This window comes from Notechis scutatus, chromosome 1, assembly GCF_049901735.1.
Source record: "Notechis scutatus isolate UNSWTSFEM ecotype Mainland chromosome 1, rNotScu1.2, whole genome shotgun sequence".
NCBI lineage: Eukaryota > Metazoa > Chordata > Lepidosauria > Squamata > Elapidae > Notechis > Notechis scutatus.
In genome coordinates, this window is record NC_142009.1 from 81,631,239 (window position 1) to 81,649,970 (window position 18,732).

The following is an 18,732-nucleotide window of genomic DNA, read 5'->3' on the forward strand; positions in this document are numbered from 1 at the left end:
TTTATGCTAGTATTGGAGCAGGGGGGAGAGTTGTAATGGCTTTTTTTTCTCAAAGGCAGGATGAAGTTATCTGCAGGGGTTAATATTAGGGTGGGTGTAAATGGTATGTAGAGGCTGCCTTCTGCTTCTCAAAGATTCAGTGCATCCCTTGTCTTCATTAGAAATCTGAGGTGAGAAGAAACCAAGTAGATTGTTGAAGAAAGTTCTACGTATTTAAACTGACACAGCAGGATGCTTAGATCTGGCCTAGTATCAATATATAGGTATTGGCTAATACTATTTATTACTTATTAATAAAGATGAGTCGTGTTACAAATTGTTATAAAATCAAAGAAAAGTTTCCTTTATCTTTCTACACACATAGCTATGCCCATTCCTCCTCCTATACATAAAGCTGCAACTCCTCGTTTTCCACCTGTTCGTTCTAGTGAGTGCAGAAGTGTAACTAGGATTCGACAACCAGATGCTCCAAGAGGGTGGCCAAGAGCAACGGCCCCACCTTCAATGTTAACCTGCCAAAATAAATAAATAATGTTAAATCAAATGTAGAAGTTTTCCTTTCCTATGTTGGAACTTAATATTTAGAGCAAGGATTGGAAACCTCTGACAATAGATTTTATAGTGAAGTGGGCAAGACTTTTCATGCTGAAATCAGAGGAAAGTTTGTCTCTGAGGCATCAGTTACACAACATACTTGCCTATTTCTACTTCAAACATACCTTCAAATTTTCTTAGCATTTTTTAAAATGAACACCTGCTATTTGCCTATTCAATTTTTATCCCCAGCCACCAAATTTGTGGAAGGAACGTTCTGCTGTGAATGTTGTTCTACATAGTATTGGAACTATCATAAAATGGTGATTGTAACTTACACAATATATATCTCTGCAGTGCAATACTGGTCTTCAATTGCAGAATTAGCTAATGCAGTTGAAGTAAATGGACCATCAGAGAGCCCCCAAGAAATATTTCATGATGTAAAATTATTGGTTAACAGCTCTTATTGTCAAAAAAAAAAATCACTCCAATATCCAGCCTGAATTTTAACCAGCAATTATAACCTGATTAAGATCCCACCCCCTAGAGAAATGGAGTATAAATCCAATCCTTTGTATGACAGCCCTTTAGGCAAGGTTCGTATACACCCCCTTCAATCTACAGCCTAAATATATCCAATTCCTTCACATAGAACTTTGTCCTCTGAACTTGCTTTAATTTTTTAATGTCCCTTTTGGACTGCAATACCTAGATATGTTCCTTGGGAAGTACTACTAGAAGTATACAGCTCAACATAAGCTTTGTTTCCAAAATAATTTTTTTATGTGAATAGCATCACTGAGTAACAAATTATATCTGATGTTCAACAATTCCTTGTGTGGCCAATCAAATCAATTCCTTTGTGTGTCCAATCTAATCTAAATAATTGCTTGTGTGTCCAATCTAATCTAAATAATTCTTTGTGTGTCCAAACTAATTTGCTTGTCTAATCACTCTTGGCCAATAAAATATTTACTATGTCTTTTACATTTAACAAGCAGATTTTTAAAAAGTGAACTTAAGATTCTCAGAGGTTCTGTATTACAGCACAGAGAAAGATAAGCTTTTAATCACTGAAATACCAATTTGTATTAGAAGGAATCCTCCATCTATATATAGTTTGTCAATTTTTCCCAAATTGATGTCCTGTAATTTACCGTATTTATCGGCGTATAACACGCACTTTTTCCCCCCTGAAAATAGGGGGCAAATGATGTATGCGTGTTATACGCCGATATAATGTTAAGAAGCCTTCGGTGAATGCTGCTGGGATCGGGGATCAAGGACACAAATGAAAGAAGGGGAGGGAGGAAGCAACTGAAGCCTGTCCTTCTCTCTGGGTCAGCTCTCTCAGTCGCTCTCTCGCTCCTCCACCAGCACAGGAAGAAACTGCTTCAAAGAAGCGGGGGGCTTTTCCTGTCGCCGCAGCTTCCCTGAAGCGCCCGTTTCTCTCCCACCCCGTCCGCCCGCCCGCCCGCCCGCAGTGCTCCGTTCTGCCTGCCTGCCTGCCTTCGTTAATGGTTGAATCGTTAATGGTTGAATCGGAACAGCTTCGGCTGAGTAAAAGAGGCGAATAGTTATTATTCTCAGCCGAAGCTGCTCCCAAACAACCAGAAACTAAGGCAGGCAGGCAGAATTTTTTTTAATTTTTTTTCCTGAAATTTCCCTCTTAAAATGAAGATGCGTGTTATACGCCTGTGCGTGTTATACGCCGATAAATACGGTATTTCAGATGACAAGCTATTTTGAATGTTACCTTTCCCATCCCATCTAGCAAATATTGCATGATTGCATGAAAAAAAAAATATTTCAGTGCCCTATTCATTTGGACCAGTATATGCACTCAAGGTTATAAATAAACATCTGCAGTATTTGGGGTAGTATGCTTTTATAGCAATATTTAAACATACCTTTTCTGGCTTCAGTTTTAGTTCTTTTGTTATTGCGACACCCACGGCAGCAAAAGCTTCATTAATTTCATACAGATCCACTTGATCCAATGTCCAACCAGCTTTTTCCACCTGCAAGCAATCCAACAAGCTCGTCCAATTAACATGGTTAAAAATCATAGCTGAATTCTATTAAAAAACAATGAGTTCTGTTCTATTCCCCCCCCCCCCCCAAAATTTGTAATACTTAGAGATAAATGAGGTTCTGGTTACAAATACGGTGGTCTAACAAACAATTTGATGCTCAAATCAGTATTTAAGATGTGGTGCTGAAATAAACTAATCTAGAATTTAAACTCGAATAAGGAGTAGGACCACAAATGCATACAAGTCCAGTGTTTCCACTTATGCTGGACTTATTTGTTATAGCTATGATAAAAATGCACAATTCAATTAACTCTTGGGAGTTCAATCTTCACTAATGACCAATGCACTTGTTTTCTTTCCACAAAAGTATATGTGCACGTGCACACACAAACACATGCATATACAAACAAATTTAATATCCAGAAAAAAAATACCTAGAAAAATTCACTAACATGGAGAATTACCGTATTTTTTGCACTATAAGACGCTCTGGACTATAAGACACACATTACCTTTAGAGGAGGAAAACAAGAAAAGAAAAAAACCTGCCTCTGCCTCCCAGCATCCATCCGGTATTTTATCTGGCTAGCGTCCTTGCAGCAAACAGCAGTCAGCTTCAGCACGTTATCGCAGCCCCGGCACGTGGCTGCACCCACCACTGATCAATTGAGCTGAGCTGCTGGTGCCGCCAGGGAACGCTGCAGCTTTTACTGCCGAGCAGCTGATTGTCGCTGCCCATTCGCCACCGATCACCATAGCCCATTCGCTGAACGGGAGGCAATAGGCAGCAGAGATCCCCACCACCCAGAACAGCTGATCCGTGGTATTCCAGGAGGCCAATCCAACCGCCAATCAGCTACTCAGCAGCAAAAGCTCCAGCGTTCCCCAGCAGTGATGCATCAACCCCCACCCCTGCTGCAATATTTGGTCTATAAAGACGCACAGACATTTCCACCCATTTTTGGAGAGGTGTATCTTATAGTGCGAAAAATAAGTAAATGAAACATTTATTAGCAAAGCTACCATAATTCAACAGGATTGGGACGGGCTATGCATATTACGATATAAATATACTATGCTTACAGTTTGATTTTTCAGAATTAACACATTAATTCAATGTAATGGATCCTGTTCCCTACTTACAGCTTTTTTTATTGCCGTGATGGGTGCTGTTCCCATAACTGAAGGCTCAATACCAACTTGAGCCGAAGACACGATCCGTGCCAAAGGAATGAGATTTCGTTTAACTGCTTCTGATTTTTTCATAAGAATGACAGCCGCGGCACCATCATTTATACCTGAAGAGAAAAACAACTAAACTTAGCTTTAAAGTTTCTAATAAAGTTTGATACTTCTCCAGATACATCTGTTTTGCCCAGCTTTATTTTCATGGATATTTCCATCATAAAGCAGTAATTTCCAGTGAAATGTTTTCAATTTGGCCAGGATGAGGCATAAGAAAAAAGAAAATTTCTCCCGGAAAAGATCTAAGATCTGCTCCCTTAAACTAACATGGTTTTACCTCTGAAACGACTCTTTAACTTTTTAGGTTAGATTATATAGAGGTTTTTTTAAAAATGGAAAGTTCATTTTTAATTGAAGAGTACATACAGCTAATCCCTGGGTTACAAGCGTTCATTTAGCGCCTGTTCGAAGTTACGACATAAGCGCCCTCTAGTGTTTATGAGCAAGTCCCAAAACTACGAATGTTGCAGCACTGCGGCAGTTATTCGCCCTTACGAACAACTGCAGAGGTCTACAACATTCACCTTATCTTGCAAAGACCAGGTGCCTGAACCCTCACTAGATCACGGACCCCAGTAACTTTCATTTTCCTCGTGAAAAATGTTTGTGGTGCCTGTCTCCTGTCCCCCCACCCCCACCCCCACTAATTCCTTTCCTCCACCACCGGGACACTTTTCGCAGAGATGGAGACTTGACTGGCACTGGAAACTTCACAGAGGGATTCGCTCCATTTTGAAATGCCCCATAGACGCCTATGAGGCCTTTGAAAATGGAGGAATTCGCTCCGTTTTCAAAGGCCTCATAGGTGCCTATGGAGTGTTTCAAATCAGAGTGATTTGCTTCATTTTGAAATGCTCCAGAGGTACCTATGAGGTCTTTGGAAACGGAGGGATTCACTCTCTTTTGAAAGGCCGCATAGGTGTCTATGGGACATTTCAAAACAAAGCAAATCCCTCTGTTTTCAAAGGCCTCATAAACATCTATGGAGTGTTTCAATAGGGAGTGAATCCCTCTTTTTTCAAAAGCCCCATTTGCATGCAGATGAAGCCTCCAGCCCCCAACAGGTCTCTATCTGGTAGTGGAAAGGAGTTGAGGGAGGAGGGGAGGAGTAGGAGACAGGTGCAGCAAATACTTTTCACGCCCAGGAGAAACTGTAGTAGAGGAGGCAGATCTTTGCAAGGTAAATGAGTCCGGCACAACAGGGAGTGGGAAGCATGAGGGTTGGGGAGGCCTTTGGGGCCTATTCCATCCCAGCCACCCCGCTCCCATGGCCTTCTCCACCCTGAGATACCTCATGTGCACTTAACGAACTCTGCATTCGTCCACTCATTAAACTAGCAAATGCATGGGCGAAAGCAGGGAGTACATCTCATTCAAGGTACCATGAATCCTCGAGGTATGGATAGAATGGGCAGGCTCCATTACATTCATAACTCAGGGGTTTTTAGGCACCTTTAGTACCAGAATCCAAACTTTTGCAGTTGTAGTTAATAATCAATAGCACGGTTTCTTTTCTTTCTTTTTTTTTTTGCCATTTTGAGGGAGGTGGACTTAGCATTAGGTATAATTTTGAATGCTTTTTTGTATGTTTTTCTTTAGTTTTATGTCCTTTCTATCTGGTCCTTTGAATTCTTCATCCAAGACCATACTCACACAACATCACACTCCAATAATTCATGTTTCTTTCACTAAATCCAAAGTGTTATCAATTGAATCAGAAAAATGGCAGAAATATTCCTCATCCTTAATAAAATCAGATTGCTAAAACTGGAACAGATACAATTTTATGGCTTTATCTTTAAATTGCTCAACAAAACAACCTGAGGCATTTGCTGCAGTCACGGTGCCTGTCCCATCGGTTATGAAGCAAGGTTTCAACTTTGCCACAGTTTCTAGGTTGCACCCATGGCGAGGATGTTCATCAGCTTTAACTTCTGTGGGGCCTGTCAAAAACAAGTATTTCAACAGCAGCCATTTTATACTTGGTGCAGAAAAGGAAAGGTCTACTTCACATGCTTTTTCAACAAAGATATGCACTCCCCTTACCGATGATATTTAACATCTGATAAACTGCCAAGATACATAAGGATATGTATATGTTGGAAATGTAATCAGCCGGTACCATTTTTATTATCGTTGGTTGAAATGTAAAAAGTCTAAGAAATACTAGGATCAGATATGTAGCTTGATTCAGAGAATTCTTGGAATGCACAATTGAAACCAGAGATTTTTCTTGATGGATACAAGGATCTGTTTTTATTTATGATAACTTCAGGAAGACACTCGTATGCCACAGGGATGGAAGGACATACAGAAACTGGCAACGGAAGAACTGATGATGAAATGGAGATGACAAAACACTTTGATCAAAGAAAAGATTCTTAGGTATCTTTGTTTCTACTTGGAAACCACTTTTGGACATTTTTTCTTGAATCCAAGACAAATGAAACTTTGATTTTGGCATTTGACGATCAGAACTATTTTATGATTAGAGAAATACTGTGTGTTACTTTTAGTCTAGGAGTAAAAAGTTACAGTATGTCACATTTGTACCTCTACCAAAGAAAGTGGACACACACACATATAGACATACATACATACATATATCCTTTTCTGCCCTCCTAACCTTGTTCTCTTGACTTTTTCTTTTCTACTTCTTTATTTTTCTCTTTCTTACATTTAATTCTTTGTTGAAACTTTAAGTTTTATTTTTAAAAAATGCACTGCCCTTCAATTGAGTGTTGTAGAGGGGTCATCTGCAGTAGCATTTTATCCTGGAACTCTAATGTCCAGTTCACAAGCTATGTACCATATGCTTTGTTATTAAAAATGGTAACATTATATTTATTTCTCCCTTTGTATGACAATGTCTATTAGTTACCTTTTCAGTCACTGCAATTTCCCACACTCCTTAATTATATGTGTTCTAGCCTAAACTGAGTTCATATATTAAGCCATACAGTTTATCAACTAACATCAACTAAACAACACAGATTGGGCTCATGCTGTATTTAAATCCCAATGTAGAGCTCTGTGGCTTAATATATGAATTCAGTTTATCACTTCTAGTAATGTGGAAAAGTACAGCATGAACCCAATCTGTGTTGTTTAGCTGATTAAAGTCATAACAAGGTTCAAAAAATTGATTTAGTATGTCTTGGAATTAACTCACAAGAAATTTTAAAATTCAGTGGGATTATTTTTTAAATTACTATTAAATTAATAATTATTTTAAAAAACCATTGTTATTGAAACAGGAAGAAACTTTGGTTCAATTTATGAACCAGTTCAAAACTGACATTGTGGCAGCAGTGAATGATAGATGATATTCTTTCCAGACCTGTAATTATACTTCTTCTTTCAAAGTCTAGATGTTTATAATTGGCAGCACAAAATGGTTACATTCACAATTTTATCTTCATCTAGCAGTAAAGACTAAGTAATTATACCTGAGGGTAGTAAGTCTCTCTCCCTTCCCAATACACCAATTATTTTAACACATGAGGGAGGAGGAATTGAAGCAAATAACAATGATCACAAAGATGAATCATTATAGTTATCCCAGCCCTTTGTCCAGTATGTAAAACTATTCACTGACCTCTTCTAGAAGGTACAACAACAGGTACAATCTCTTTATCAAAATATCCTCCCTTCTGGGCATTTTCAGCCTTGTTCTGAGACATTACAGCCTGTTGGTCTTGTTCTTTTCGAGTAACCTTCCATTGTTTGGCCACATTTTCAGCTGAAACAATTAAAAAATGCAGTAGATACTCTAATCACAATGCATCACAATTTAGTTACTATATTACTTATTACATTACATTGATTATTCTAATACTGATAAGAGAATGCATCGTTTCCAGCAAGTAATGTTCCACATTCGCACCAGTTTTGAATTGAGCTTTGCTGGAAATTTACTTCCATTGAATAAATGAGTACGCAACACTACAGGCAAAGAAATGTAATTCTGAAGTCCTGTGAGGTTGATCCTACTTGATTAGCTGATTAGGACAGAAGAAGCTATTGAAAAATCAACTGAGCAAGAGGTGTGAATGACTGAAAAGTGGAGGATACCTTTGAGGATTATTTATAACACAGCGTTTATTACATGCTATATATAATATACATTACATATAAGTAAAAGTATGCAATCAATGCAATTATACTGATAGAATAAACCAGTGGTTCCCAAAGTGGGTGGTACCGCCCCCTGGAGGGCGGTGGGATGCCTTAGGGGGGCGCTAAGAGGCAAGGGAGCTGGCAGGGGGGTGCTAAGAGGCGGCAGGGGGGCATTCGAGGCTCCGGCCCTGCAGGTTCACCCATTGACTAGCACCGCTCCAGAGCCGGCACCTGCCTGCCTGTCTTTCTCTCTCTATCCATCCATCCATCCCTCCCTCCCTCCCTCCATCCATGTTCGAAGGCGCGCCGGCCCCGCAGGCACATCAGGAAAGTAGAGCAAAGCCAGTCTGAGAGGGAGGGAGGGAAGGAAGGAGGGAGGGAGAGAGAGACAGAGAGAGAAAGAGAGAGACCTGATGCATCAGCTTGAACGAGGCCTAGTTTAGACTGAGGCCCTTCTCCACATTGAAACATCTTTGCCAGAACATTGAAACCTCTTTGGCTTCTATTAAAGGTTTTGTGGACGAAACATGGTCAAGACTATCAGGAAGCTCTCACATTTTGTTGAGGCTTTAAACAGGATCCATTGGACCAGATTTCCACCCTAAAAATTACTTTTCCCCAATGTATTACAGTGCCAATTCTGAAGAAGGCAAAACCAAAACGTACTGGTAAATTACAAGGAGAACACACACACAAACACACACACTCCCTTATAACCCTGCTGGAGCAGGTGATTGGACTAGAATAGATATCTCATTATCTTTCCCCTCCCTCCCTCCTTTATTTTTTTTCTCTCTCTCCCTTCCTTCCATCCCCCACTCTTTCTTTGTCCCTTTTTCTTTCTTTCCCTTTTCTCTTTATTTTCTTCCTCTCTTCCTCTCTTTTTTCTCTCTCTTTCTCCCTCTCTCAGGCTCATCCCTTTGGATCAGGGGTCGCCAAACTTTTGGACCTCAGGGACCACCAAACTCGTAATTTTAAATCCCGGAGACCACTAATATGAATTTTGACTGACGGTGGCTTTTGGCGTTGGTGAGAGAGATAGATAGATAGATCTGATCCAACCTCTCTCTCTCCCTCTCACACACACACGCAGGCAGGGGTGGGATTTAGACCCCTGATCTAAAGATGTCAAAACTCCAAAAACTGGTCAAGTAGTTCTGAGGAGGTCAATCATAAATTAGAACACTTGCTAAACATCCGGTCATTAAGTAAGGACCACTTGTATTTGGTTTGCCGGTCACCTGGCCACGGCCACCCAGTCACATGACCAGCAAGCCATGCCCACCCAGTCATGTGACCAGCAAACCACACCCTCAAATTAGGCCACACCCACAGAAATTTGAATCCCACCCCTGGGTGGGGGGCACCGAGGATGAGTTCGTAGCACCAAGGGGGCAGTGGACTGAAAAAGTTTGGGAACCACTGAAATAAACTGTAGTTATTTATTACTATTTTATTATTTATATCACATCTTTTGGCAAGAGCTCAAGATATTGTATACAGCACTCCTTCCCCCTATTTTGGTAGGTTGAACTGACAGAGAGACTGGCCTGAAGTCCAATGAATTTTCCTGGTAGATGATAGATTAGAACTTGGCCTTCTGCATCTAGTGCAACATCCCAACCACTGTGCCAATCTCGCTTTCAGCGTGCAATGACGACCTGGGAGAGGCTCTTTGTTTGGGGAATGTCACCCTAAATAGGGGTTCTTTATCTTTACTTTTTTTCCTAGATCATACATGCATGGACATAGCCGTTGTAAAAGCAATTGTAATTAGATTTATATATACCACTTCATAGTGCTTTACAACCTGCTCTAAGCGGTTTACAGAGTCAGCATATTGCCCCCAACAATCTGAGTCCTCATTTTACCGACCTCAAAAGGATGGAAGGCTGAGTCAACTTTGAGATGGTCAGGATCAAACTGCTGAACTGTTAGCAGCTGGCAGTCAGCAGAAGTAGCCTGCAGCACTGCGCCACCACAGCTCTTATGTAGGTATTTCCATGCTTTTGCAGCGTTTGGGTACAGGGATTCTTTTAAGTACAGCTGGCAAGCTCAGTATTCTTCCTCCCATCCTTATAATTCTTGCTTTCTGTCCACTCTTTGTTTTTCTATGAAATAAAACCGGGACACACTTTCATCCAATCTCCTTGTAAGTGCTATTTTCACGTGGCTTACCTGTAATACCCATGTGATAACAGTGGAAAGCATCTGTCAAGCCATCTACGATAATAGTGTCTTGCAAAGAGGTTTCCCCCATCTTCACCCCACCACGCAGATGAATGACATGAGGAGCCTGGGGAAAAAATATTTTAACGCATTTAAGACATTGAAAACAACTTTCTTTAGAAGTGGATGGAAATAACTTTTGGGGCACCAATTCTCACTGTATGATCCTTCTGTTCATCGGCCATAAATAAATCTAATATAGAGGAAGTATTCCAACTCAGTTGCAGAGCACATGCTTTGTATACATCAGTTCTCAACTTTGATCCCTGATATTTCCCATTAGAAGAATCACATGGTATGTATGAATGAGAGAATGTAAGAAAAAATAAGTTTCCATATTGCTTCCCCCTAGATTCTAACCAGAAGGAAGGTGAAGGCTTGAAATAAGCTAAAGAATATTTCTTTAAGACTAGAGGCATATCCACCTGAAAGAAATACACACACCTGAAAAAAGTTCTCTCCCTGCCTCCCTGTGAATACACATGTAATGATAAAAAATAAATAAAACCAACCCTAACCTTATGTACACTCAGACACCTACAATAAACAGATTATTTCTAGCTATCTTTCTCTCTGGCCAAACTACTTTTCCTACTTCTTATACTCCTATATACTAGAAATTCAAAGGAGAGAGTGGGTAAGTTCAATTCATGATAAACTATGGTTGAAATAAGTCAGGTTACTTTAAAACAGAAATATCTTAGCAAACAAGCTACATATTAGTTATCCAGGGTATTTAAACCACAGCTGCACAATTCTCCTTTCCCCCCAAAATGTCTACTTGGGTCTATTTCAATTTAGTTTCCCTTCAATGTTTAGCAATAACCTGCTTTTCCTGTAAAATTATGTTACTCCTGCCCTATGGGTTTTTGGGGGCATTCTGGCATGAATAGCGGCTAACCCAAAGCCAAGTTCTTATTTGCTTTTGGCTGAGCATAAAGTGCTAAGCAATGCATTTAGCACAAAGTGCTAATTCTTCTGAAGAAATGACATGGCTGTGTTTTTTTTAAACTTCAAGAACTTTTATAAACCCACAAAAACATTTCATTATATCTTAATGCAAAAAACTCCTGATTTATTCCAGATTTAGTTTTGTGCTTTGCATGAATCAGGAAGTAATCTAGGAAAGCATAATTACTCAATCTCCTAGTGTTGTACGGAGCCACTCAATTCTATCACTCAAAGTTTTAGATATTGGTGGTGTTCATATATGATTTGTTTTGGCATCGAGTCATGTCCTGTTTGTCAAACAATGCTTTAATAACTGTGCTTAAGCTTGTGTGCCAATAAGCATCTCAAATTGGGCTGGACAGGGTACAATTATAGAATAATGGGATTGGAAGGGACCTTGGAGTTATGTCAAGCCTCAGCCCACTGAAGCCCAAGCTATTATGGTTGCTGGTGAGAAAGAAGTTGCTCTTCAGAAAGGCTCAATGTACAGCTTGTGTACTCTTTAATGCAATTCTCCCATGGAAATCATCCTTCCATGCTTTTTCAGCATAAGCGTCTTAGGAGCAGCAAGCTTTAACCTCTATGAATATCAAGCAGCCTTACCTTGCTCATGTTTTCCATACCACCAGCCACAACAATACTGGAATCTCCTGTCATAATAGCCTGAGCCCCGAGACAGACGGCTTTCAGGCCTGATCCGCATAACATTTGACAACTCCAAGCTGGTATCACATATGGAATCCCTGCCCCAACGCTGGCTTGTCGAGCAGGATTCTGGCCAGCACCTACAGAAATAAACACACAGGAACCACTATATTAAATTGTTTTAAGCTCATTCTCCTACCTCACTTCCTAGTGACATACAGACAGGTGGCCATGTTATTTGCCTGTAAATTACTCATAACCAGTTTGTTTCAAATTGACCCACCTCGTTTCCAGGTGCTGCTTTGTAAAAATGAATGCTTCAGTCTTCATTTCAATGCCCATGTCTTAATTTTTTTCAAATTATTTTTATTTTCAGTTTTCTTAGGTTGACCTTCATTGTCTTTGGACTATATTTCAATTCTGTTGTGGCAGATGAAGGTAGTGTATGGTTTTGTTTTTCACTTTTAACCTCTGGCAAAATGTGAACATTTGTTCTAAGGCTGGTCTGCATTCATAGGATCAAAATCACCCAAATAGTTTCTAGGTCAGGTTGATCTCCTCACTCTTAGCGCAATACCTTAATCATTACATCATACTGACTCTCATAGAAAAGCACATATGCAGGTCATAAAACTGGAGAAGGTTAAACTAAAAGAGGAAAAGACCCAAAGGGATACGAAGCAGTAAAAGTATGAGCAACAATACAGGCAGTTAGAACAGACTGCCACGTGGTGATTTAACTACACCCAGAATTGTGGGAAAAGAAAGCACCATGACTTCATTACATTCCTGTCCTTATTTGTCACCCTTCACTCTTGTCTCTGATTTATGCATGCATGCTTGGAAGCCCTTCTGTTGCAACAAGTAATGGGAACTGCAGAAGAAGAATCAATGCAAGAGTATGAAGGAAATGTCAAAGTTGTTCCATCTGCTATTTCCAGGAACATTAGACATTGTTACACAAATTGCTAGTTTGGGAGATTGACCTTGAACCTATGGGAAGAAAGAAAGTACAAATTTCCAATAGGTAAAACTGAAGAACTATAATTAATTCTCTTTCTGTGTGTAGTTCCGCATTACAAAAATGTAAAAAAGGCCATAAATGGGATCCAGATCAAAATCCTGGACAAATGCTTTATCAAGTTCATACCTGCAGCCAATACTTGTCCAAGTATAACTTCAGAGATTTCTTTAGGATCAATTTTTGTCCTCTCCAACAATTCTTTAATGACTACTGAAGCCAATTCGTGGGCATGCAGGGTTGACAAGGCACCATTGAAGGATCCTAGATAAAATATAAAAATAAGAAATAGGTGTTTTAATTCTACTCTATTCCCTCTTTCCTTTCATCCTATTCCTCTTTTAAGCATTCTAGGTAACACACAAAGATTACAACTCTAGGAAAATAAACAAATATAGTATTTTATGGGTATACTTGGGACTTAAGTTATATCTATTTTGTTCATTAAAAGTTTGCTATTTTGTTTTATTATCTGGTCTGAAGTCCTGTCAAACACTTTGAGAACTCATTCTTCAAATATGATAGCCGTTTCTTGGTCTGCCAGAGTTATGTATAATTATGTGTACTGCAGGTATAATAAAATAAAACCTTGTGGAGGAACTTAATCAGAAGAGGGAAGGATCAGAGAGGATGGAGAACAACCCATCCCATGAGAAGATGCAGCACTGTTTTTGGAAGCCAAGCCTCCAAGGCTGACTAGGTCCTCTTCTGGATAGAAGACCGGGAGACGGGTTTTATTCATGGCAGGAAACAAGCGATCAGACTCTCCTGGTTCTACCGGCCAAGCGCCAATCAGAGCAAGAGGGATTCCTCAGCGGGAGTCGCGAAGCAATCACAGCGCATCTTCGCGCGGTGGCTCTATAGCTCATTGTCCAATCATTGCGAGAAAAGTACAAGCAAGGGAGGAGCCTCAGGGATTACGCAAAAAAACAAACAAAGCAACGGCTGCAAATAAGCCAACAGATAGGCAAGCAAGCAGGGATCTATTTTTTTTTGTATCGTTTCTTCTGCCATAGTAGAAGGCAGTTTCTTCTGCCATTCACCCTTTTTCTTTTAATCACAAGCCATCTAGAGACACTTAGATGGGGTGGGCGGTGAATGAATTGGATAAATAAACGAACCAAGGGGGGGAAACTTCCACTCAACGTTGACCTGGAGCTTAAGAGTGATGAAGTCCACATTCTGACACCCGCTCTGGCTAATAATTTCCCGTGTGTTTCAAACTGTTCTCCTAATGAACGTAATGACTTTGCAGACTAATAAAGAGAGCGAAGACGCCAAGCCGACTCCCACCTTGTGGAGGACAGATGGAAGGAGGAATGTCGGTGTAGCGTGGAGGGGGTAAGAAAATACGTTAGAAGAACGACTTAGCCTGCTATTTTGCACACGACAGCTCAAATGAAGGCTTGTTAAACTCCATCGGACTTGCGGTGCCCATTTCCAATCTGTTACCTGAATAATTCTTAACAGTTATCTAAGGAGTTAACAAGCCCTGTATCCTCCCGCCCTCGCAGTTCTCCACCCCTTCTCGCAGTACAATTCCAAGCTCACCTACCACAATCCTACCTCGGTTCATTTTCTTACCTTCCTGCCACGGGCAGAAAAAAGTACAGGATTTCCTCCCATACCAGCCAGCATAACAAGAAAAAAAATGGGCGAAGGCAAAATTTCCCCCAGCCTTCAGAATGAATGGACCATTCACGGTTGGGAGCAAGCGGGATATGCCACTCCATGAAAACGCCCCTTTCAGAGCAATCCGAGACCGAGGCAGGAAATGGCCTCAGGAATAGCTTCGACTTACCGACCGGGGTCCTTGCAGCAGCAACGAAAACGACGGCCTCGTCCCCGCAATCCATGATGCTTCGAAGTGGTGGGTGCCACAGACGCGCTCTCTGCCGGTGCAAACTGCCTCGCGCCTCCCTTAAAGTCAGGCAGCGATGCGCACCCTAGTTCTCATTGGTTGCCCCGGGCCCCGCCCACCCCTTACCTTGGTCTGGCAGGGCTTAGATTGAAAGGGCGCTCGTCGTCACGTGATAGAAACTGGGTCGCGCCTGACGGGAGACGGTTCAGTCGGAGAGACTGGCGAGAGGGAAGGCAGGCCGCTTTCATCCAAACGCTTTCGGCGTTGATGTTTTATTTATTTATTTATTTTTATTTATTTTATTTGTCAATTGCTTACAAGATAATAGGTATAAGTATATACATAGTTATGAATACATGAAATGGGTACATATAAGAAAAATAAAAGAAACAATAGGACAGGGACGGTAGGCACGTTGGTGCGCTTATGCATGCCCCCTACAGACCTCTTAGGAAGGGGGTGAGGTCAATAGTAGACAATCTAAGGCTAAAGATTTTGGGGTTTGGGGAAGAAACCACAGTCAGGTAGACATTGACTACTCCAGACATTGACCACTCTGTTGCTGAAGTCGTATTTCCTGCAATCAAGTTTGGTGCAGTTAACCTTGAGTTTGTATCTATTGTGTGCTCTTGTGTTGTTATGGTTGAAGCTGAAGTATTCATTGACAGGTAGGACATTGCAATGTATGATTTTATATACCATACTTAGATCAGACCAAAGACTGATTTTCAAGGTTTTCTAGGTCTAGAATTTCAAGTCTGGAGGCATAAGGTATTCTACAACGAGTAGACGAGTGGAGAACTCTTGTGAAATATTTCTGGACTTTCTCAACTGTGAAATTGTGTAAACAAAGCAGCCCTGTTATTCAAGTTTCTGTTTTTCTGGAGAAGCCTGCAGCACCGGTTGGGGTACAGCAAAGGCTGTTTTTTAAAATAATTCTACATGCAAGAAGCCCCTTGCAGTATACCATGTGATTCACATTATGACTTCTGACAGAAGAAAGTCCAAATAATTCCATTTTATAAAATTAGGGGTTCCAGTATACTTTCAGCATGGTCAATACAGAAATACCCCAAATCCTATTGATCTAAATTAAAGATCTTATAAAGTAGGGTTAGGCAGATGTAAAACACAAAAATCTAGACAATCACTAATTAGCAGTGAAGAGATTTTGTTTCCTGAATTTTTTTTCACTGTCAACTAATGATTGTCCAGATTTTTATATTCTAGATGCAATAACAGATTGCCACCTGAGAACAGTACAAGACTATAGCATTGCTTTCTAGAAACATGCAAGGGTATTCCTCTTTAAACATGCCAATCCCATTTATTTTCCCCTATTTTTAAAAGCCCTTTTAAAAATGGCCAAGGTAAGGAAGGCTTAAACCTGACCACCACTGAACAAGACACATAAGTTGAAACGGCAAGACTGGACCAAGAAATATCTGAAGACAGCTTTTTTAAAGGTTTTATGGACTGATGACTTGAGAGTGACTCTACAGACCAGATGGATGAGCCTGTAGCTGGATCAGTAACAGGTACAAAGCTGCACTTCGACTCAGAAGCCAGCAACTTAGAGATGGGGTACTGGTATGGGCTGGTATTATTAAAGATGAGCTAGTTAGACATTTTTGGGTTGAAGATGGACTCAAAAATCAACTCTCAAACCTATTGCCAGTTTTTAGAAGAGACTTTCTTCAAGCAGCGGAAAAGTCTACATCTTTCAAAGCCATTATTTTATGCAGGACAATGCATTGAAGTACACCACTGTGTGGCTAGCCAGTAAAGGCCTTAACATGGCCCCCTTCCTCACCTGATCTAAACCCTATTGAGAACCTGTGGGCCCTTCTTAAATGGGATATTTACAGTGAAGAAAAACAGTCCACCTCTGTGAAGTGTCTGGGAGGCTGTGGTTGTTGCTGCACAAAAAGTTGATTGTCAACAGATCAGGAAACTGATTTTTTTAAAATGTCAGAAATGCTTATTTGTACATTTCGAGCTGTTTATTATTCTTACTTTAACATGCAAATAAACGGGTGAGATGGGCAAATTTTGATTTTTTCATTTATTTCCATAATAATTCTGCGCAGAGTTGCCCAATAATTGTGCACATATATTCTCCTAAGAAAGCCAAAATCTCACTTTTACTTTCTTCAATATTCAGGCTTGAGGTTAATTAACATTTTCGATTGATCCAGAGCACTATAGTTGTTCAACAATAAAATTAATCCTCCAAAATACAACTTGCCTAATAATTGTGCACACAGTGTAGTTGTATTGGTACCTTTCATCAATATTACTAACCCTTAAATTGGGGGATCTGTTGGCCAGTATTGCACAAGTGGTTTGAGTAACTGATTAACTGACCTATAAAGCTTGGTCAATACATTACTTAAATCTGTGATTAACTGGCCTATAAAGCTTGGTCAATACATTACTTAAACCTTTGTTTTAGCAGCTGTCATGAATGTACTTTGGAATATTCTGAATATTGTGCCTCTTTGGATGTCAGCATTGTAACTTATTTAAGATACGATTATTTGAACAAGAAGAATCTGAATCTTCATTGGAAAACAAAGTGATTTTTCCAACATTTTGCTGGCATTCAGTTCAAAAAGGCTGCTGATTTACTAACCTTTCTGAACTGTCTGTTTGATGACATGACTAGGAATTCATCCTTGACCTGATGTATGGCAGTTGTTTCTAGCAGTGATATAGACTCGTGATGTCTTTATACATCAGAATCAGGTTGTATACTGCAAATTGGGACTTTAAGTTGGAAGGCTTTTGTTTATTTAAGGCCTCTTTTGTCAGCAAAACAGAGGAGATATAATTTGAGCTACTATATAATAGGGTTCAACATGTTCACCTTATGGTAATCAGAATTAATTATAAATGCCCATGAGTAAGAACTTTCTTGTGAAATATACAAAAAGGTTTGCCTGATAAGTGTTAGTATAGTTAGGCTTAGCTTGATATGGAGACAACCATATAATGTATTTTTATAGTTGTAGGTTTGTAATCATTTTACTAATGGCATTTCATACATCAGAACTAGGTAGAAAAAGTGATTTTCCTTTTTGCCTCCCTGATCCAACTATGGCAAGCAGAAGCAGTGAAAACGAGTCTGCTTCAGTTGCAGCATCTTTGTTGTTTCCATTTTTTGTCTGTGTGTTTTTGCAGCTTGTCTTTGAGGGTGAAACAGGAATGCTGGTACCAATAGAAGACAATATTTGTAGCTCAGGGTTAAACTGTGGATTCTTTACTGCTCTTGGTTATTTTTTCGCAGATGTTTCTTTGGGTAATGAGAGCTCAGGGCATCATATACCCCCACAGGAATGCCAGTGCAGTGCAGAAAGCTCAACCTTTCTCTGTCTTACACACAGTATCTTTCTCTCTGTCTTATACATAGTATTGACTCTGATTGGGCCACCTCATTTTTTTAAAATAATAAAATAAAAATGGAAAAAGTAACCGGAACATGTCAGTGTCAGGTGGCCAATGAACACAAAGATCTCTGTGATGCCAACCAACAATAAAAGTTGCTTTTTTGCTGGCCAAGTGTGGTCTGTTGTCTTGGTTAGTATAGGTTTGAAGGATAAGTACTGTAATTATGATTAGTGCCCAAACATGACAGTGTGCTGTTATTTTCATGCATTATCAATATTACTGATCACCTTGGACAAAAGTATTTCCTCCATATAATCCTTAGTATATCTGTCCAGTGCTGGAATGCAAACTTTTTTACTCCTGGTTCTGTGGGTGTGCGCCTAGTGCGCGCACATGTGCTTTGCGTGCACACAGAGGGTTTTACAACGGGAAATTTTAAGCTTGAAAATTTACCGTCAGTGCTGGTGAGTAAAACAGCTTAGCCGTAGCAATTTGCTCTGCCACACGAATCAGCTGAGCTACAAACAAAGGCAATATAGGACAGGAAAGGGTGGGGGCAAGTGGGCAGGGCCAACTACTGACCAGCGCTACCGGATCTCTAGAACCAGTGTGAACCGGCAGCATACTACCTCTGTATCTGTTCTGCTAAAAAAAAAGTTGAATTGATTATTAGAAAAATTTTATGTCATTAAATGGAA

At 40.1% G+C, this 18,732-nt stretch overlaps 1 protein-coding gene across 1 annotated transcript; it reads right to left on the minus strand.

Moving 5' to 3' along the window:
- Positions 1-258: 258 nt before the first annotated feature.
- ACAT2 (acetyl-CoA acetyltransferase 2) lies at positions 259-14,680 on the minus strand. The gene is made up of 9 exons (XM_026675250.2): positions 14,585-14,680; positions 12,913-13,047; positions 11,721-11,902; positions 10,116-10,233; positions 7,417-7,560; positions 5,639-5,761; positions 3,717-3,871; positions 2,448-2,558; positions 259-512 (listed from the first exon to the last, which is right to left on the minus strand). The coding sequence occupies exons 1-9, from the start codon at positions 14,637-14,639 to the stop codon at positions 345-347; spliced, it is 1,191 nt and encodes a 396-aa protein (XP_026531035.1). The 5' UTR covers positions 14,640-14,680; the 3' UTR covers positions 259-344.
- Positions 14,681-18,732: the final 4,052 nt, after the last annotated feature.

What these genes read in the sequence shown, in the direction of transcription:
- ACAT2 (XM_026675250.2), bottom strand. Translation starts at nt 14,639, where the DNA reads ATGGATTGCGGGGACGAGGCCGTCGTTTTCGTTGCTGCTGCAAGGACC. An exon ending in TGGACAAGTATTGGCTGCAG is followed by an intron (nt 11,903 to 12,912) that starts GTATGAACTTGA and finishes TTATTTCTGTAG; the next exon opens with GTGCTGGCCAGAATCCTGCT. An exon ending in TTATCACATGGGTATTACAG is followed by an intron (nt 7,561 to 10,115) that starts GTAAGCCACGTG and finishes TAATTGTTTCAG; the next exon opens with CTGAAAATGTGGCCAAACAA.